The sequence below is a fragment of the Desmodus rotundus genome, chromosome 11 (genome assembly GCF_022682495.2).
Source record: "Desmodus rotundus isolate HL8 chromosome 11, HLdesRot8A.1, whole genome shotgun sequence".
NCBI lineage: Eukaryota > Metazoa > Chordata > Mammalia > Chiroptera > Phyllostomidae > Desmodus > Desmodus rotundus.
This window is the reverse complement of record NC_071397.1, coordinates 87,569,093-87,591,759: the sequence shown is the minus strand read 5'-3', so window position 1 is coordinate 87,591,759 and position 22,667 is coordinate 87,569,093. Positions and strand designations below refer to the sequence as shown.

Here is a 22,667-nt window from a genome sequence, read left to right as displayed (position 1 = left end):
TTCACATTGAAATCTATTAAAAAATGCTCAGATTTCTTCTTTTATGTGCAATCAATTTAATTTTCGAGTTTGGAATAGTCACTAAATGAAAACTTGGCTCACCCTTGTCCCTGAAAGGGGAAAAGCAGAATGCCGCCCACACGAAAGTTCAGCATTTCTAACTTTGCATATTCTCTACCTGACCTTCATGTGTTAAACCTTTTTTTGAGAATCACCTCACCAAACTGATAAAAGAGCTTCGGCCATTTCTATGTCTCAGCTCTGCCAGATGAGAAGCTCTCAGAGTCAGCCCAGGAAAATGCAGGCTTAAAGTCAGAACACATTTCCCAATAGTGAAGCAAGAGACCTTTGCGGCCTCCCCCAGGAGACCAGCCCATGAACAAACCAAAGGCTCCTCGAATTAAAGGGAACAAAACACTCACCCCTTTCCCACCAAACAATGGAATAAAGTGGGCTTACTGAGCCAATGCTTTTTCATTTCCATTTGTTTTAAAATATATGTATAGCATAGGCCACAGATACCACAAGTTGAGAGTACTTGATAGGATTTTAATTTAGCATTCCTAAGTAATTATAATCTTCCATAATGTTTTACAATAATGCCTCTCTATTTCTTAGTAATACGAGACAAGTAATTATGACCAACTGTGTCTCATAGCTGGAGGAATAAAAACTAAGTGACCTGAAAAAATTGGCTAATAATTCGCCAGAGGTCATAAATAAATGAGCAGCATATTCAGGAAGAAGTGTTTAATTTCCTAACTCTTAGCTCCTTTAAATAATCATTTCCTTCTGAGTTTTTACATAACATTTTAAAACCCAACAACCATAAGTTTTCCTACACGATGTGACTTTTCAGGATACCCAAACTCCAAAGCATTGTCCCCTCTATGACATATTAACAAGGACCTAGAGCAAAAAGAGTATATAGTTATAGTAAATGCTATCTTAGCTATCATATATATAGGTGTCTATATTTCAAATCAAAATATGGTTTTAGATCCATATTATTCAGTATTCTCAAGCTGTTTCCTGAATCTCTTACCAAGGAATGAAGTAAACCCATTTGATGTTTTAAATGCCATTTCCTTCACTGTGAATTTACAGGTAGATCCTATATGAAGAACCCTAGGAAGTAAACAAGGGATTCATACGTGTATTAAATCCAAATGGTGATTTAATGATCTTTGCAGCACAACTCCAGGAAACCAGGTAAACATGAAAACTTCGCATGGCTGGATTTGTTTGGTTTTGTGCGTAAGTGCAGCAAAAGCCCTGATGTATTCACATCCATGAAATAACACAGTTTTTATGCCATTTTGCTCTCATTTCCACACTGCTATCTCTTTCCAATCAACCACCTCTAATTGGCCTATGGCTATACAGTGGTAAGCATTTAAATGTATGTTTCAGTCACTGTCATGCATTTATTTATTAAGTCTGTAAACCCCCTCTGGGTGCTGGCTAAGTGCCGGAGTTGCCACCGCGAAGAACAAGAGAGACAACCCTACACCCATGGAACATACCACCATCTGGGAGAGGACAGACAAGTACTTTCACGTACAATTATTTAAATTACAATTACGGCAAGTGCTTCAAAGGACAGCACTTCAAGAGTATGGAGCACACCTACCCTCCTCTGGGAGTTCAGAAAACTGCGTCCATGGGTAAGCGGCACTGAAGCTCAGGCAAGGAAAAGTGGCAGTCAGTTGGCCAGGAAATGACGGAGGGAGGCGTGCGTGTAAATGCCGTGGGAAGGCCCGTGCTGTTGGAGGCACAGACTATGTGGCTAGAGCATAATTAGGGGCCAAGAGTAAAGTAAAATGAAATTAGGAGTAAATTGGAGGGGTTGCTATTTAGTGCCTAAAAAGCCAAGCACTAACAATGGACAGCCCTTGAGAGATTTTACGGAAAAGAAAGAGGTATTTAGGCTTACACGTTAGGGTCTGTCCAGGTACTCTGTGGAAAGTGGAAGGAAGGGGATAGAGAAGGTGAAGCATGGAAAGGAAGGACCAGATGGGAAACTATTACGAGTTCCATGTGTTCGGGAATAATTTCTTTAAGGTGAAGTTGTGGATCTCATACAAATGTAATATTAACATGTGTCAATGACTTCAACTCATTAACTAATGAGGAAACCAGGAAGGTGTTAAAACTGGTTCCAAGGAGAATTCAAAAAGCCATATGTCTATACAAAGGAAAGCTGAAATAAATGTGTAATAGATGGAAAATCAGGTCTATTCAAGGGGCAATAATCAATTACATTCCAAGCTACTTCACGATTTTTTGAATAAGTATCATTTGCATTATTATCTGTTGTTACTAGCTCAAAGATAATGGAAGGCAGATAACCCAGATGGACAAGCTGGCAGGGCTCCCACCAATCTTTTTTGCTCATCTTAAAGCCTTTCACAACTTTTCCTAACTCAGCTAATAGTTACTTGGCAAAAGAAGGTTGTCAGCAAAGACGGAGAGAAAGGGACACACACACAATGTTAAATGGCACTGGAATCAACAAGACGTGGTGTTGAAGACTTTAGCTGGGGAGGGGCCATGAAGTCTGAATGTCCGGGAAAGGAATCTAAAGCAAATTCCTAAAAGGCAGAAGATATCGTCAGAGTCTCTTGAATTTCTTGCCACACGGGGCCCTCTTTCTCTAGAGGGACCAACAGCACAGGAAAGCAGCAGACTCAATTAATAATTCTATTTTAAAGTCCACCATGATATACTAAGGACATGGATAAACAAGAATAACATACAATGAATGCATACCCTTCAACTGGATTTTGTCCCCTGGGGCTAGCCCTTCGATTAGCCAGGGACGCCATGCTCAAATACGACCTCACACCAGCTCAGCAGCAGTGAAGCTCTGTAAGGAGTCTGCGTAAATCTCCCCATCTATCCTTTCCTGGTCACCAGTGGGGAGGCAGTGTGACTTAGGGACTTAAGAGAGCCAGGAAAAAGCAATGAGATAGAGACACAGACAGAGAGATGTAGCTGTAGATGAGACAGCTACAGATGTAGCTGTAGATGTAGATACTACAGATACAGATTACATATAGATGATGCAGATGTAGATAAGATATAGATTACAGATGACGTAGATGTAGAAATAGATAAGATATAGAGATAAAAATGCATATAAAGTTCACTGTTTCTACCATGAATCCTCCCCATCATTATATCCAGTCATAATTACTTTGATAAATGTGTTCCAGGCTCACCCAAATTCCCTTTTTTACTCTGATTTCTTACTAGAAGTAATCTACAAGGACACATTTCCAGGGTCAGTTCTACTTTTGATACTGTTTTGCCAAATAAAGCAGGCTTTTAGCTTCTGTGTCAGTTTACATAATCATAACTTTTACTAAAAATGATAACATTACCTGGTCTTTTCATTGACTTGGCAATAATTACAAGTCTCCCGGGGCAAATAATTTATGTGGGACTTAAAGCGCTGATTTAATATTACAAAACAACATATAGATTATAAATGTAGAGTTTTAAATATCAAGTTCATAAAATAATCTGTTCTGGAAATCCAAATCACCCAGATGTTACCTGTGCCTCTACAGCAAAAATTAAAATTTACAAAAAAATAAAACAAAAAACCTATGTGTGCTTTGGAATAACCCTACACAGAAAACCACCAATGATGCGGGCACTTCTATATTCTTGACCTTCCTGTCAAAGTCAGACATTTCCACATTCCTTACATTCTTGGAGGCAGAATTAAACATCCCTCAACAAAAACTTGCAAAACCTAAAAATACACTGCAATCAAATAATCAACTGTAAATATTGGGATGTGGAGCAATTTTTAAACTACACTGTTACTCAAAGTAACCTTAAAACATTCTCATTTGGCTTCAAAGAAATGCCCACATTTACTTTCCTGACCTTTGCGACCTTCTCAGGCAGAACATTTGGAAAAATAACTCAATTAAAATACCTTTCATACTATTTAAAATACCGCCGTGGTGTTTTCTCTGAGCAACATTTCTTTTTCGTCCTGTATAATCCATTAGCCTGAAAGTTGTCCTCCCATCTCAGATTTGAATGACAAAATCCCAGCAGCCCCGGGACTACAGAAGGGAAGCAGGTCAATGCCCAGTGGACAGCTGTACCGGGGCAAGTCTGAAAGAGCAGTGCCAGCTCCCCTCCTCGGCTTACTCTGCTCCTAAGAAAAGTATCCATCAAAACCTTGGTTACAATCCAAGGGGTAGGAAATACTGGGAAAGAACAGATCCCCAAAGAACTTCTTTGGGGAAAGAAGTGAGGAAGTTTACAAAGAAGCCACATGGCGGAGGCACATTATCAGCCACAGTCATGAGCCCCGAAGTCCCTAACCTTTTCCGCACACGGTAGAATGGCTGCCTGAATGATAGCAATTGGATTTTAACCAGGCCAAATAAAATAATCTGTTTAGCAAAGTCAACACAAAATTTTCCCAATGACACTTTCCTTTCCTAAATGTACCCAGGATCCACAGAGTCAAAAGCGGCAAGCTGTTGGCTTGATACCAAATGACTACCTGGTAAAAATAAAGAGCTGTTTATACCCTGAACTATGTACACCAGAATTTCCATTTCAACCTATTTTAAAAGAGAATAAAGGAAAAATAAATGTATCTGTACATTTTCATTAGTTCATATTTCATGGGGAAAATTCCCTGCACTTCCAACCAAACTCCATCAATCAGAATGAAGCATTTGAATCATCAGAAAGTATTTGAAAGTCTCGGTTACCTTTGAAAAGCGAGCATTTATCCATTTGGTAAAGGTTTTCTTCTGCACGTCATTGTGTTCATCTGCGGGAGGAAAAGCAGAGAGAAGGGAAAAGTGTGAGATACTACAGCTTTATAAGGGTGCTAAACAAGATCATCACTATCCCGGAGAGTTTTAAATAGTCCTATCAGCAGACTTCATGAGGCACAACCATCCACAGCTAGTGAAGAATGTGATGGCTGCCGACTTCAGCACTTTTGGGGCCTGCCATCGGCTATAGCGGAGGGGGGCCCAGGGAGCTGGCTGGCTCTTCACTCTCAGCGTTGGCATAGTGCCACCAGCCATTAAGTCCACGGTGATAGAATCAGGACCCTGCTTTCAAACTATTATGTGCCACACAGACTTGCGTTTTGTTTAAGTAAAATTTCAGCATGAAGAAAATGTCAATCTGTTACAAACAAAAATCAAAGATATCCTATAAAAACTAAAAAATTCATGATTCCCCTCCTTTTCATATGAGTCCTATATCTTGCAGAACAAAAACTAGTATAAGGTTTAGTATAAGTATAAAGTTTATTGTCAATTCCACACCCTGTTTTCCTGTAGTAAATGACATGGCAAAGTTTTAATGATCCTGTTCCATAAAAATGATCTAGATATTCTACAAGTAGAGAAATCAGCCAGTTTTTAAATGACTACAAATTCATTTTTCAGGGCACTACAAATGAAAATTGACCTTAAAAATACTACAGCAACCCGAACTTCTTGAACATGGGTAGAGTTATCTAGCTGGCTATAAGGAGGCTGGGTGTCATAACAAAGAGACCAAAGGGCTTCAGAACCCAACAGACCACACCCCAATCTACTAGCCTGTGGCCTTGAGTAAGTCATAAGGGTGCCCAGCCTCCAAGTTCTCATCTGTAAAATGCCCAAAAAACAGCACCCAGCTCATAAGGGCACTGTGAGGATTAGTGAATATAAGTGGAAAATACTTGACAAAGAGTTGGCATTCAGTCCTTCGTTCTTCTTGCTATTGTTACTATAGTATGTGTGTGAACAAGTCAGATAAACATGCAGTTTACCCTTTCTGTTCCTTCTAATCATATCCTCTTCAATTGCTCACCAATTCTCTAATACAACCAGCAAGGGTCATTGTTGATTAAGTCTACAAGCAGCCTGTTAACAGTCTCGAAGGAGTTCTGAAAGCTGTCTAAGGAGCGCTTAGAACAGTGCAGAAAGCTGAGATTCTGGATATATAACAGTGATTGTTCCACGACTGTCCAAACCACCAGGCTGCCCCCTGCACAGTAACAGCAAAATAATCAGAGGAGGCCCGAGGGGGCTCTGCCCTCTGCGCATCAGTCAGAGACGGTCATCTCTCACCAGACCTCCTCACTCATCCCTAGCAGCGTAATTAGAAGTTCACCCACGACACTTCCCACGTCTGTGGGAATCTTTGTGGTATCTTCGGTCCTTACTCTCTTCTGGAAGGAGAGCTTGTAATTAAAAGGTCATTCCTGGAATAAATACGGCAGCAGCTACCGAAAAGGGTGCACTTCTACAGATCCATAAAGGTAATTGGAGACTGACTCTGAGACACAGAGGGGACAACTGGATTAAAAGCAAAACTGCTCTCTAAGAAATTGCTTGATGTTAAATGTGCTGAGGAGGCCTTCCTTTCAGAAAGGACGATGCAGTCAGCATCAGTCCCGATTTCAGGCTTTCTGCCATCTGATCAATGCCACAAATAAGCCATTTATTAACTCAGAGGATTTGCTTACACACTCTGAATGTCCTAGCCTTGAACATCACACCCAGGAGGCACAGGGCTCAGCTTTACACAGAATACACAGCAATCGGACATAGTAACCTGCAGAGAGTGCTCCGCCAGCCCCGCCAACGTGAACACCATATGAAAATGCCATCTTAATGCTCGGGAAATCCACTTCTTTGCCCTACTGTCTTAAAAGACTTATCTTTGTAAATATTGCCATATCTCTTATCCCATAATGCTATGAAGAAATATATATGTCGTAAGTATTAAATTATGTGAACTTCATAGCATTCATACAACTTAAGAATGTTTGACCATAGAAATTTGGAAAATTCTAAGGGAGAAATGTTACTACATTTTTTTTTTCTTAACCACTTCCCTAGGTAGTCAGCCTTATTTTCAAAAACATATTAAGTTATCCAATAGAATTGTATACATAGGGCCCTCTATAGGTATAGATGGAATGAAGTACCTGTCACCTTATCAAGAGATAAATAAGACCTTTTACTTTTATCACATATAGAATGAAATCAAGTTTCAAAAAGATTCCCACCATACAGAGATGTTTATAAAAATTAATAAGCTAATGTTTCTGTAATAGTATGTGATCTTTGGGTCAAATCAAAGTCTGAATACGAGTGTAAGTAACTGATACAAAATAAAGTATTGGCTTGTAAAAGATAAATAATCAAACCCAAACATTTCAAAACTTCTCCAAAATTCATAAAAACTCTTTTGTATTAATTTCCTTGGCATGGTTCAAGAGGGAAAGAAAAGAGTTCATATTTCAACAAGCCCTGAGTTTACATGTCCCTTTTTTCAAAAACACACACACACACACACACACACACACACACACACACACACCCCTCTCATTTTCTGCCAGACAGGAATTCAGTAAAAGTACAGGAATTGGCCTGCAGCTTTTTGATTAGGAGATTAAAAATGTAACAGATTTGGAACAGTTACTCGTATAGAACTGCCCACCACACCACAGTCACGACCTTGGCCCAGGTCCCTGTGTCAGGCAGGTGAAAATGTGCTGGCAAAGCTGTAGCAGGACATCTCCAAATCTAAGTCGTGCTATTCTGGTCAATCATTTTGTCTTCCTAGAAATGTACACAGAACTTCAACAGTCTCCAGTTCATTTAACTCTCCAGTATCAAGCCAATTAGTTAACTTACATATAACTCACTATATTATTTATATACGCATTAAATGAGTGAGTATAATTTATAGTCTAAATATATTCTTTCAGGTTTCCAAACAAGTCTTTTCTTTAGAGATGGATTTTAGAAAAACGTTTAGTTTCTGAAAGCCGTTCCCGACCTAGTAAATCTTACCCATTAATGACCTTTCTCCATTAGAGGACAAACACGGGACTGAATTAGGAGCAGAAAAATGCATTAAATCCCTTAAGGCTGATTTTCCAAATTCTTTCTCTAAATATTTTGCTCTTCTTAAAATGCTTTTGACATGCTCACACAGATCCAGGGCCTTGGCTGCTGCCTAGCCTGGAATTTTATTTCTGTGATGGGTAAGAGAAATGAAGCAAGAAACATCAACAAAACTGCCTGATAAATCTTCAAAGAAATGAGTTTGAATTTTATTTCACCTCACCAGTTCAAGTGCATTTCAAAAATTCCTTTAGCAGAACTCAGCAACAAATCTCAATTTAAACTTCAAACTGGAAATGGGGTGGAGCAATTAGGAGTTGTATCCCCTACGGAAATGCCCAAGACTCAGGAACAGCTCCACCACCAGCAAAAGCTCTTCTAACAGAGAGAAAGTGTGACCCCTAGAACATTTTTCAAAGCAACTGAGGAGGGTCCAATTGGCTGGCGATAACCTGAGTTGCTTACCATGCAACAATTCAGAAACCAAGTCCTTAGAATTTAGTCCAAAAAAGAAATGTCCTGTTGGATGATTTTGAACTTGGATTGACGTAATGGAAGCCTCTTTCACAAAATTTAACACAACCTAGAAAGCCACTGTCTCATTAGCAAAAAGTGATGATTTCGGAACAAATGAAAGCGTTTCAGACCATACTCCCACTTCTTCCACTTCTTTTTCTGGGTATGGTGTGTGAGTCAGCCCCAAAATAAATCCACTGCTAAGGCTTAGAACACGTCTTTCTCCTCTCCTGCTTTCACATACATTTGTTGGTCTCCGAAAAAACCAATTCATTTATTCAAACAATACGTGTTAAAATGTTATATGGAAGCAAATATTATGTAATAATCTGTGAAACACTAAAAATCTGTACACGAAGAAACAGAGACGAGAGGAGACTGTTCACCAGCAGAGTACCTGAACTCCTGAGTTTGTTTCCAAATCTGACATCCCCAGAGGATCTGCGGGGAAAACTTAAAATTCAAAATGTGCTTTTCAAAATTGTCAAACTACCTAAGGGCATAAGAAATTGAGATGACATTTCAAATGGTATTTTTGTAAGTTTATTGCATTTACAATTTGAAGATAATAAAGCTAAAAACTGCATTTAAAATATACTTTTGCTTCACTCTGCACAAAGCAAAAAATCAAACTGATGATCTCTTTGGGAGAAGCGAAGATGGATGGAGTGAGGAAGAAGAGGAAAACAACTCCGCTTTTAAAATGAAAAGCTGATACCCAAGGACATAAGTTAAATGAATCACCCAGGTAACCCACATAGCAAGTAGCAAAGTCACAAACAGAACCACGTCTGACCTTTTCCTGAGCCTGCATTCAATGCACATCCAAGCAAGGAAAGGTCAAAGCAAGTTCCATGAGAAAAATAAAAAGAGCATTTACAATAATGTATCTTGAAGGACTGAGGAAGTCTGGTATGCAAAGACGGGAGGAAGGGCATCCGAGAGAGATTAAGACAATCGAATAATACCCTCTCCTTTTCAGGCTCAGACGAAACACCTGACCCCCCAAAAAAGAGCCTATTTAATAAAAACATAATTTTGCATCTATGACAAAACACAGAGGGCTGTAACATATAATGATGTCAAGACAAGAATTCTAAACTAACCCAATCTTCAGAAAGTTTTCAATGCTGAAAAGAGCTGACAGCCATAAAAAGGATCAGGAGTATGAAGTTAGAAATGCATGCTCAAAAGAATGTTCTCGTAAGAAAACACAGATTCCTTGAAAATCAGCCTGTTTAAGCAAACACGTGTTCTGCTAGCACAACCCATCCACACTGCTCCCAAATCCGTTATGATTATGGAACCCTTGGATTTCAGAAAGTCCACAGTCCCACCTTGACTAGATTAGAGAATTTCTTTTATTCTCCGCATTGGAGGAAATGCCCCAGATGAGAACCAACCTAAGCCACCAGAACTGCCCACCCAACTAGCAGAGAATCACAGTGTATGGGAGCAGGAAGGTAAGTAAAGGGGCACCTGGTCAACCTGAGACCAGAAATGTCAGAAGCACCAACAACACACAGTTAGTTGGGGCCATAAATCAAGTCGGGATCCGTGTCTTCTTATCTAATACTCCTCTAGCTCCCAAAACTGCTTTTATTGTTAAATATCTTTATTCACATATAATTCACATATCATATCATTCAGCCACTGAAAGTTTTCATTTCAACAGTTTTTAGTATATTACCATTATTAATTTTTAAAATTGTGGTAAAATACATATTACATAAAATGTGCCATTCTAATCATATTAAAGCATGAAATTCAGGGGCATTAATTACATTTACAGGGTCATGCAACCATTGCCACTATCTGTTCCCACGACTTTCTCATCCACCCAAACAGAAACTCTCTCACCATTGAGCCATAACTCTCTCATTCCCCCTTCCCTCAGCCCTGCCAACCTCTAATCTTTCCATTGCTATGCATTCGCCTCATCTAGACATCTCATTTAAGCGGAATCATACGCTATCTCTCTTCCTGTGTCTGTGTCTGGCTTATTTCACTCAGCATAATGCGTTCAAGATTCATACATACTGTAACATGTATCAGATTTTCATTTCTTTTTATGGCTGAATAGATAGTTCATGGTAAATAGATGCCACATTTATTTATCCATTCATCTGCTGATGGACCCTTGGGGTGTGTCTACCTTTTGGCTATTGGGAATAATGCTGCAATGAAAACTGGCATACTAGGCTGTAACTGTTCGAGTCTCTGCTTTCAGTTCCTTTGCAGGTACCATACCTTGGATGGAATTGTTGGGTCAGATGGCAATACTGTTTCCATTTTTGAGGGAAACTCAAAACTACCACACTGTTTTCCATAGTTACTGCACAAGTTTACACTCCCACCAGCAACGCACCTGGGTTTCAATTTCTCCACATCCTCGCTAACACTTTTTTTCCTTTTTTATTATTATAGCCATCCTAGTAGGCTAAAATATATGTTGATGTTGTGGTTTAAATGTTCACTTCCCTTATCCCTGATGATGCTGACCGTAAGACTCAGTTTTGAAAATGCAAAACGTACCAAGCAAAACCCCCAAACTCTGAGATATCCTGAAGACAAGAGCAACAGCATGACACACCAAAGCAGCTAGGGTTCCGAGATGGCTTTTTTGCAATTAATCTACACAGTGTTGTGAAATGATTAACCTACTCCCCAAAGAATTACTTTCAGAATTAGATGTATCCATTAATTCCTGGCCATGTTCTAATTTTAGAGTTTACTTACTTCTTATCTATTTTCTCCTTGATGAGCTCCTCAAATTTTTAAACAAATGAATAGGAATGTAAGAGGAAATGGGTTCTGACTTTCATTTTCCAGAGCTGCTAAACTTGACCTGAAGACTATCTACAACATTTATAGGCATCTGGTATTGTTTAAAACCTCCCTAAATATCTTTTGGAAAAACTCTTAACATCTTAATTATTAACCGTAGTATATGTGTTACAAATGCAAAAGAATAAGGACTCAGTTTCTGTCCCCATAAATTGTAAACTTCGCATACAAATACTTCACTCTGGACTTTTGTCCTGGAGCAAAAGAGTTTTATAAAATCAGTTGAAATGTCACAGAACAATGAGAGGTTTTTAGGAGGAAGTGAATGAGTCATAAGGACAATGAGTCACTGTCATGAAAAGTCGATAGGAAACTATTTTTTTTTTAGTAATTGACAAAAGTTAGATTTATTAAATAAAACTTCTGTGAAATCTCATTCCTCACTTTATTACTATTAAATAAAGATCTGTTGTTTCACAAACTGTCTAGAGAAATCCCAGGAAAGAGTGACTGTTTTACAAACATGTATCTCTAGGTGTATGAAAATTCATGCAAATGACCTTTCATAGGGATGGGGAACAATTTGTTAATGTAAATAAACATCGCAGTGATCTGACTTTTAGACTTTGTCAGGATAAGTTCTACTTTTCAAAATAAGAAGAAAACATGTTCTTTCAAGACTGCTAAATATTCACATGGGTTTTTTTTTCTGAGTTTGCCTTATTTTTCCCCATAAAAGAGATTCCTTTAGAGTCCTTTTTATATTCCTCATAAATTCATATGATAAAACAATAAAAATATCCAAGAAATAGTAATTCTCAAAGAGTCTTGTAAAAAAACATCAAAACTAAAAGAAAACACTTTCAGTGCCCAAATAGCTCCCTACACTCCTACGTCGGAGTGTATTATTGTCTATAGAGCTGATGTAGAAAACCTTCAACTGTGTACTATGTGGCTTTTATGATCCCTTTGGGTCATCACACTCGGATAAAGACAGAGGGAGCATGTATACACTGAATGAATGAGCATCACAGACACCAGAGATAACCTTCTGAAGCCAACCTCACTAGTTTGAACCTCCAAACCTCCCTCCATCCTGCCTCCCTCGAAATTCTTTTTCAACCTCCTTCCCTGGACCTGTCATGGCCTGGGCCACCATTTGGAATCTCCAGCCATAAAGCCTGCCTGGCTGTGCCCGTCCTGGTCACCCGACAGCAGTGCAAGCACCACTGGAGGCTCATTCTCTATGTCTTTTCTCAAAAGTCTTTTTGCATCTTTTCTTTGTTGTCTTGAAACTTCCGGTATAATGTCTATGATGGACTTTAAAAGATTTCACCACAGAAAGGATAATGTTATATTTATGTTAGTTTAAGCCGGAGGCTTCAAACAATTTGTGTTCGTGACCCTCTAAAAGAATTCCCATGTACATTTTTGAGTTGACAACTAATATTTATGGTAAATTTAAATAGGTAAGAAAGTATAATTTTCACTGTTATGAAGGAACTGCAAATTCAGTTCTTCAATTAATTGAAAATGTCTTCTCCATTAACTAATCAGCGAAACTAGTCCTCACTGTCAAACGAATCAGCTACATCAGACGTAATTTCTGACAAGGGAAGTCTGATTTTAGTTTTCTATTTAAAAACTATATTCATGTGTATCTCCAGGGCAACAGCTCACTTCAGAATTCTCAGTCTAGGATGGATTGACGGAGGGATGGACGGATGAATGAATAAAGGTGGCAGGCACAAAGCCTTGTCCTAGATGCAATAAGGCCCAGACCGTTTTAATAATTCTTAAGGGGTGTTCTTTGTTTTGCATTCTTAAATTGTGCCCTTTTTTGGTGCCTCCCAGAACTGTAATGCAGTGAGGTTTGGGAGGGTTAAGGGAGGGGTGGTGATTTCTTTCTTTCGTAAAGTGGAGGAGGGGACTCCTGAAAGGAAAGACTGGAAAGGAGAAAGCAGGTAGCGAAGACACCTCCTCAGGTTCCTTACCCACTGGAAAAGCTGGCCATAGGGCTACACACATGTTCCAGCCTGCAAACCACTCTAGGGGCTCACAGCTGTCCCTGCCCAGGATAATACTGCGGAGAAGGTGAGCTATAATTTAACAGAAAGGCTGAACTCCAGAGATGGCCACTACAAAGGCATCAGCCGCCATTAACACCAGAGACTTTGCTAATTAACTTAGTAAATGTGAGAAATGTGCTTTTACTGTGGCTTGAGAACTGGCACAATTAAAAGGCTAGAAACATTCTCCCACTGGTGAATTTAGTGTTATTCAATGAATGTGAATTGGCCAATATATTTTATAGATGTGCCCCACCACTGATTAAATAGAGTAAAGACCTAGGGAGACTCGGGGGCTAGATTTCTTGAGGCTAAGAGGACTCGAGTTACCTGCTTTGGAGGGGGCAGTAAGACTGGGAGCGGCTTTGGCATTCCATCATCGCTTGCAGGTGGGAAGGATAGAGGAGGGAGGGAGAGACGGGGATGCCACACCCAGTACACAGAAGGGCTCTGTTGTGGAGCCAAACCCAACAGGACGGGTGACAGAAGTATATTAGGAGCCACGTTCCTCAACCAGAGGCAGTTAAGGTCACATGCTTCTAAAAATGAAATGCTCCAGGTTAAATTGATTTTTCTTGTATCTGTCTTTCCGGTGAGTTTTCTACATTTGTCTGAAGAGATAATTAGCCAGATGAGAAATAACAGGACCTAAGGGGGTCCATCTCTTCCCACCTTCTAGTCTATTCACTACAAAACACTGTCGAAGGGGGAGGTGCATCATTTAAAATATACCTTTTGCAATAAATTGAATCATTTCTAGGTAAAATTATTCTGGTACTGATCAGTTATTAAGATGGAAAAACAAAAATAGAAGATCAACACAAAGTCAAATGTTACTTACAGGTCACACCAAGCTACTTGGACTTTCTCAAGGGCCTAATATTTTACTCACTTTAAGAAAATAAACACAAAACCTGGAGGGAAAACTAGAAGTATCTGTTCTTTGTTTGTATACTTTAATGAAATACTACCACTATAAATATAATTTTTAAAATATGAAAAATATATTATTTTAGAAGTACTACTTATATTTTTTCTCTATAGCTTTGAATTGTTGGGCCATGACAAGTTAAAAGAAAGATGTAAGATAGTTTTAAAAAGACAAAGTCATTTTAATAATTGAATTTTCAAAATTTCAAGTCCATTAAAATGGAATCCTTTGTCCAAGGTAAATATTTATAAGAAGCATGAAAAACAAGCCAGGAAGGAACATTATGTTTCCCCTTGAAAACTCAGGGGTAAAGGTTTTTTCCCATGGACCTCACACTTAAGAAACTGGCTCATGAAACACAGCATTCTTTGCTTAAAAGTATGTAAATTGAAAGGTAGGAGGCCCAAGAAGGCAGATGAATAGGTGGAAGCTACAATAACTTCTTCCCAGGACCAAACTGGAGCTACAACTAAATTAAAGAAAAATCACCATGAATAACCAACTGAACACTAGCTAGAGAAAAGCCTTATACCCAAGGACAGACAGAGGAAACCACTTCACCACGAGACTGGTAGGGAGTGGAGAGGAGGCAGAAGAGGGCTGGTTGGGTTCCCATGGGCAGCAGCTGAAGTTCCAGAAGGATATTTCAGCGGCTAGGAGGTTCCCCCTGTGAAGTGTGGGGTGTAAACCCCAAGCTGGGCTCACCCACCTACAGCACCAGAACCCCAGATTAAAAGATACACACAGACTAAAAGTGAAGGAATAGAAAAAGATATTTCATGCAAATGGAAAGGGGGGAAAAGCTAGGGTAGCAATACTTACAACTGACAAAATAGATTTTAAAAGCAAGGCAATCGTAAGAGACAAAGAAGGACACTACATAATGATAAAGGGAACATCCAACAAGAGGATGTAACCCTAGTAAACATTTATGGACTCAACATAGGAGCACCTGAATATGTAAAGCAAACCTTGATGGACATTAAAGGAGAGATCAACAGAAATACAGTCATAGTTGGGGATTTTAACACCCCACTGACTTCAGTCTTCCAGGCAGGAAGTCAACATGGAGACAATGGCCTTAAACAACACACTAGATCAAATGGACTTAATTGATATCTTCAGAGCATTTCACCCCAAAGCAGCAGAATATACGTACTTTTCAAGTGCACATGGATTGTTTTCTAGGATAGACCACATGATAGGACACAAAAGAAGTCTCAAAAAATTTAAGAAGATTGAAATCATATCAAGCATCTTTTCTGAGCACAATGCTAGAAATCAATCATAAGAGTAACACTGAAAAATAGGCAAAGACATGGAAGCTAAATAACATGTCATTAAACAATGAATGGGTCAACAATAAGATCAAAATCTCATTGGAAGAAATCAAAAGATACCTTGAAACAATGAAAATGAGAACACAACAACCCAAAATCTGTGGGACACTGGGAAAGCAATCCTAAGAGGGAAATTCATAGCATCACAGGCCTCTCTCGAAAAAACAAGAAAAAGCTAAAATAAACAATCTAACTTTACACTTAAAGGAACTTGAAAAAGAACAACAATCAAAGCCCAAAGTGAGTAGAAGAAAATAATAAAAATAAGAGCAGAAATAAATGAAATAGAATCTAAAAAATTGATACAAAAGATCAATGAATCCAAGAGCTGGTTCTCTGAAAAGATAAACAAGGCTGACAAACCTTTAACCAGACTCATCAAGGAAAAAAGAGACAGGACCCAAATAAATAAAATCAGGAATGAATGAAGAGAAATAACAACTGACACCAAAGAAAAGCAAAGGTTTGTAAGAAAATATTATAAACAATTACATGCCAACAAACTGGACAACCTGGATGAAATGGATAAATTCACAGAAACAAAAAATCTTCCAAAACTAAATCAGGAAGAATAAGAGAATCTGAATAGACAGATTACACCTAATGAAATTGAAGCAGTAATCAAAAACTCGCAACAAACAAAACCCTGGACCAGATGGCTTCACAGGTGAGTTTTAGCAAACATTCCAAGAACATTCACACCTCTCCTTCTCAAAATATTTCAAAAAGTTCAAGAGGACAGAAGGCTCCCAAACTCATTTTACAAGGCCAGTATTATCCTAATTCCAAAACCAGATAAAGACACTACAAAGAAAGAAAATTATAGGCCAATATCCCTGATGAGAAGACCTGTACTTGGAAAATTATAAGACAATGAAGTGAAGTAAGAAATTGATACACTTCAGTGGAAGCACACAGCATGTTCACGGATAGGAAGAGCTGACATCATTAAAATGTTCATACTACTCAAAGCAATCTATAGATTCAATGCAATTCCTAACAAGATTCCAATGACGTATTTCACAGAAATAGAAAAATATTTCAAAACTGTATATGGAACCACAAAAGGGCCCACACAGCAACAGTGATCATGAGAAAGAAGAACAAAGTTGGAGGAATCATGCTACCTAATATTAAACTAAATTATAAGGCCGTGGTAATCAAAACAGCAAGTTACTGGCATAAAAACAGACACATAGATCAATGGAACAGAACAGAAAGCCCAGAAATAAACCCAGTACCTTATAGTCAATCAATATTTGATAGAAGGAGCAAGCACATACAATGGACTAAAGATAGTCTATTTGATAAATGGTGTTGGGAAAATTGGACAGATATGTGCAGAAAAATTAAACTAGACCACCTTCTTACACCACACACAAGAATAAATTCAAAATGGATTAAAGACTTAAATATTAGACCCAAATCCATAAAAGTCATAAAGGAAAACGTAGGCAGCAAAATCTTGGACATTGCTCATAGCTGGTATTTTATCCAATAAATCTCCCTAGGCAAGGGAAACAAAAGCAAAAATAAGAAAATGGTACTACATCAAACTGAAAAGTTTTTGCACAGCAAAGGAAAACATCAACAAAGTAAAAAGACAGTCCACGGTATGGGAGAACACATTTGCTGATACATCTGATAAGGGGTTAATATGCAAAATTTATAAAGAACTTACAAAATTCAAAACCAAAAAAACAAACAACCGAATTAAAAAGTGGGCAAAGGACCTGATATACATTTCTCCAAAGAGGACATAGAGATGGCCAACAAACATATGAAATGATGCTCAACATCACCAATCACCAGAGAAATGCAAATTAAAACCACAACGAAATATCACCTCCCACCTGTCAGCATGGCTATCATCAATTAACCAACAAACAACAAGTGCTGGCGAGGTTGTGGAGAAAGGGAAACCCTTTTGCACTGTTGGTGGGAATGTATATTGGTGTAGCCACTGTGGAAAGCAATATAGAGATACCTCAAAAAATTAAAAATGGATCTGCATTTTGATCCAGTGATCCCACTTCTGGGAATATATCCGAAGGAACCCAAAACACTAATTTGAAAGAACATAAGCACCCCTATGTTCATTGCAATGTTATTTACAATCGCCAAGATATGGAAGCAGCCCAGATGCCCATCAGTAGATGAGTGGATGAAACAACTATGGGACGTTTACACAATGGAATACTACTCAACCATAAAACAGAAGAAAATTTTACCCTTTGTGACAATATGGATGGACCTGGAGAACATTATGCTAAGTGAAATAAGCCAATCAGAGAAAGACAAATACCATATGATTTCACTCATATGTAGAGTCTAATGAACAAACTGAACGTTAGTTTAGTTTGCAAAACAGAGACAGACCCACAGAGAGCAGGATGACAGCTAACGGGTGGGGAGGTTAGGGGTTGGAGGGACTGAGCAAAAAGGAGAAAGGACTCATGGACATGGACAATACAGTGGTGATTGCTGGGGTGGGAGCTTTTAAGGGGACTAAATGGTAATGGGGAAAAAATACAATAAAAAGATTTTAAAAAAGAAAAGAAAATCACATGCAATAACATACCTAAAGGAATTGAAAGCAGAATCTTGAAGAAACATCTGCACACCTCTGTTCAAAGCAGCACTATTCACCATGGCTAAAAGGTGGAAGCAACGCAAGGATCCATGGACGGATAAATGAACAAAACATGCTATCCACATATCCAAGGGACTGTTATCCAGCCTTTAGAAATGAAGAAAATTCCGACACATGCTACAACATGGATGAACCTTAAGGACATGTTGCTAAGTCAAGTAAGCCAGACACCACAAAGACAAATACTGTATGGTTCCACTTATAGGAGGTACCTACCTACAGTAGTCCAATTTGTAGAGACAGAAACTGGAACAGGGGTTGGCACAGTTCAGGCAGGGAGGAGAGCTGGGAGTTACTGTTTAACAGGGACAGCGTTTCCATTTTGAAAGATGAAAAGAGTTAGAGAGATGGATGACGGGGATGATCGCACAGCAAGGTAAATTTACTTAGTGCCACTGAACGGTCCACTTAAAAACGGCTACCCCAGAGCAAATTTTATGTTATGTGTAACTCACCACAAAAAAAAAAAAAAAAGGAAAAAAGAGCACGTGAACTACATGGTTTTTGTTCCCATTTTAACTTGATTTTCAAAGAAGAGGTATTTAGTGTGTCTCAGTTCATACATACCCCAGCAAGACAAAGGGAGAAATTTCGCTAGGTTCTAATTTCATTTTTTTAGAACTCTTATTTTCAACATATCATTCTTTTGGAATATAGATACAGGTATTCTGAATTCTAGAATCAGAATGGTTTTCATTATGAGTATATCTCTAGACGTCTTACTCAAGGCGGAAATATCTGTTCAAACCCACTGTGGTAGATGCTGCCGGTCACCTACACAGTCACCCTTGGTCCCCTTCTTTCTTACTTAGTCTAATCTCATTTTCCTTGAAGCAAGGTGGTCGGTTACAATATTCACGTCCCCTTGAAAGTGGGGGTAACCATATGGCTCAGTGGGCCAGTGGCGTGCAATAGGGTGGACGTGGTGGAGTGGAACTTCCAGGCAATCTATTTTTTCCTTAATAAAAAAATTAACAGATTCACCTGGCATAAACACTTTGCCCCTGCCCTGGCCTTCCACTTTCCTCTGAGAAGCCAGAAGCAGCCAGTTTCCCTGAGCAGATAACCAGCTCTGCATTGCCTACCTCCGGACTAAAGGTTAGTGGAGAAAAATGAATTTTTCTTAATTAAGCCAGAGAAGTAGGGTTTCTCTTGCTTGTAGGAAACTCAGTCTCAGCCTGTCACCACTGAGATAAGTCTGAGGGAAGAAATTCAGGAATATGTCGGTCTAGAAGACGGAGTTAGACAGCCTACCTCTGTGAAGGGGTATGGGTAAGACTGAAACAGCACCCCCGCCCCCAAGAGGCAACATTAAAGACAGATGATGGAAAGGGTGACATGAAGGCATGGAGGATGCTCTTAGAACCTGCACGGCAAACGAAACTTTCTCTTAGTAACACTAGCAGGTATTAAAGGCTCACCACAGGCCAGGCCCAGGGGTAACCACTGTGCACGTGTTTTCTCATTGAACCCCAACAGCCTAACGAGGCAGCACCTGTGCTCCCAGCCACTGCGTTGAACGACTTTTTATAGCTTTAGGCCTTAACTCATTCACCCTCTCTGGATTTCCTCCTAAGCACAACAGGGAGAGAAATGCAACAACTCAATGATTTTAAGTAAGAATAAAAGATAATATAATCAAAGGTATGTCACAAGAGGAACATGGTTGTCAGTCAAAAGTGACTGTCAATCATCATCAAAAAGACCATCCTGCACAAATTCCCAGACAGAGTTAAACATCAAAATCCCCTATTGAATTCCCTCAAAATATAGACTCCTTGAGGCCAGCCAGGCTTATGGAGGCAGAAGGGTGCCCTGTCAAGCAGAGATATGGGGGGACTCTGCACTGAGGGAGCATATTCTCAAGATGCCACTTTGTTGCGCCAAATCATTAGAAAGCTTACATACCTAAGGCACACACAGGAGTCGCCCCCCTCTCGCACACTGCCTTCACAGGATCTGTGTCTCAAAGTGTGCTGTCTGCTTTCACTAAGATTTAAGAGCATCTCTGTAGTTTATGCGAAATTGCCTTAGAGGGCAATGCGCGTTGCCTCCTCTCACTTCGGGGACCAGGAGAAAGACAGGCTGTCGTGATAAATCAGAGTTCTGCTCTCTCCTAGACACTGGTGCTGTTTCATCTCCGCACTGTATCACTTTCTCTTGGCTGTCAGGAAGTTCAGAGCAAAGTTTGGTACTACAGTTTTCCCCAGTCGTTTTTTAAGTACCATTGGTATATGTATTATTGTAACTATTTGCTTTGCTTTGGGAAAACATTTGAAAACATTTATCACAAAATCAGTGCACATGTGTTAAGGAAGATTTAGACAAGCAAAAGCAAGAAAATTTAAATCACCCATTTTCTCTCCACTCAGAGGTAATTACTGTTAATATGTTTGTGTCCATCCTTCTAGATATTTTGGTCTGTTTGTTGTTTTTGGGGGGGGTTACAAAAATGGAATGAAAAAAAAATACATGGCATTTTATAGACTTGACTTAAAATCTGTTAGGAGTATGTTTCCATTAGAGTACATATTCTCGTATAATGTCATTTTTAAAGATCCAGAAGTATTCCATTGACTGAACATTCAACAATTTATATACCATTACCATCTTGTTATGGCACATTTTAATGCTGTTTTCTGTTTTTAATTTTGTAAGGATTTCTGTAATAAATACACTTAGAGTTAAAATTTTATACACATATATGACTCGTTTGTTTACTCATTTATTCATTCATTTAAAGGACAAACTATTAAAAGTGAAGGTCAAATAGACATCTCAGTACTTTCACACAGCAAACCACGCCCTGCCTCTCGAAACACACTTTCCTTGTCTTCCCAGATGCGATTTCCTCCTTCTCCTCTACTCCTCCACAGCAGGTCCTCCAAAACCAGGTTTTCTAGGAGAGCAGCCCTGAAGCTCACCTCAATGTATTTGCTCTTACTAAGTAGTCTCTAATCCACTCTCACCATTTCAAATCCAGGTGCACGCGTCCTAGTGTTGTCCTTCCAACCCAAACCTCTCCCCTAAACTACCAAATTCTGTGTGATGGTTTCTACACATGTTCACAAGTTACTCCGTATCCCCCCATTCAAGAGGTAGAGTTAATTCCCTTCCCCTTTAACGTAAGCTAGATTTGGCAGCTCAATTCTAGCAAACAGTACGGCGGAAGCGATGATGCAGGGCTTCTGAGACTCTGTCAAAGGCACTAGTTTCCTCCTGGCACTCTCTCGTATCACCCGCTCTAGGAGAAGCCAGCTGCCACGTCCTGAAGACACTCAAGCAGCCTACGGAGAGGTCCATGTGGTGAGGAAGGACGGCCTCCCACCAACAACAGTTGAGGCCTTCTGCCAAAAGCCACGTGCATTAGCCTTCGTGGAATCAGAGCCCCCAGCCTCAGCCACGCTTTCCGATGACTGCAGTCCTGGCCAACGCCTTGACTGGAACCTCGTGAGAAACCCTGGCGCAAAGCACCTAGCAAAGCCACTCCCAAATTTCTGACCCAGGAAACGTCATGGGATAAGAAATACTTGTTGTTTAAACTGCTAAATGTTTGGAGTCGTTTGTCACACACAATAGATTACTAACACAGATCTGCTGCTAAGTTTTTGAGTAACGTGCTACGCAGCAAGAGGTAAGTCACGCAGCCCACATCCAACCACCTACCTGACATCTCCACTGAGACGGCCCACAAACTCACTTCAAACGTAACATGTCCCATACGGAACTGTCAGTCTTCTTTCAAATCAGTGCTGTCTCCAGCTTTCTTAACTCGGTACACAGCATCTGAATCCATTTACTTGTTCGTGCCAGGGCCCTGAAACCAATGCTCACGTTCCACAATCTAATACCAGGTCGATCGCCAACTTTCATTACTTCCAATTCCTAGGTATACCTTGAAATTATCCATAACTCTTATCTCCCAGTCATCCGCCAGGCTGAACTACTGTCATCTCTTGCTTGGAATCCACTAACCTAAAGCCAATAACCTGACATTGCCTCTCCTAATGTCTACTCTTGTTTCTTTTTAATCCACTTTCAAAATGGTGGCCAGCCTGCCAAGGAACTTTGGAACAATTAAATTAATATGGTTTACAAAGCTCTAAGTCATCTGACCCCTACCTACACAAAGTCTTATTCTGCAATGCTCTCCCCTCCTCGCAATAGCTCCAACCACACAGGCCTCTGAGTTACTCGGGTGCTCTCAGCCCTTAGCTGCCCCAGGATATTTGCTCATGCAGCTATGGCTGCCCATAGTACTCTTCATTCCATTCTCCATCAGCTCAATCCCTATGTCTATTGCAGGTCTAATTTTTCACATCTTTTCTTCAGAGAAGACTTCTGGACTCCTCCAGTCTCTCAAAGCATCCTGTTTTCTGTTTTCTTCTGCCCCCTAGTACTTAATTTGATTGCATATTGATTTGTATAAGTCCATGAGGGCAAGAAATGTCTACTTTGCTCACCATAGTACAT

General features: G+C 39.5%; 1 protein-coding gene across 8 annotated transcripts in view; it reads right to left on the bottom strand.

Annotated features, from left to right (window-relative positions):
- Positions 1-22,667, bottom strand: part of UTRN (utrophin) — a 448,258-nt gene that overhangs the window by 353,932 nt on the left and 71,659 nt on the right. For all 8 annotated transcript variants that reach the window (XM_053914383.2, XM_024551943.4, XM_053914384.2 and 5 more), the window contains one exon: positions 4,749-4,810. In XM_053914383.2, the coding sequence (XP_053770358.1) occupies positions 4,749-4,810 (62 nt within the window). The remainder of the gene's footprint in view (positions 1-4,748; positions 4,811-22,667) is intronic.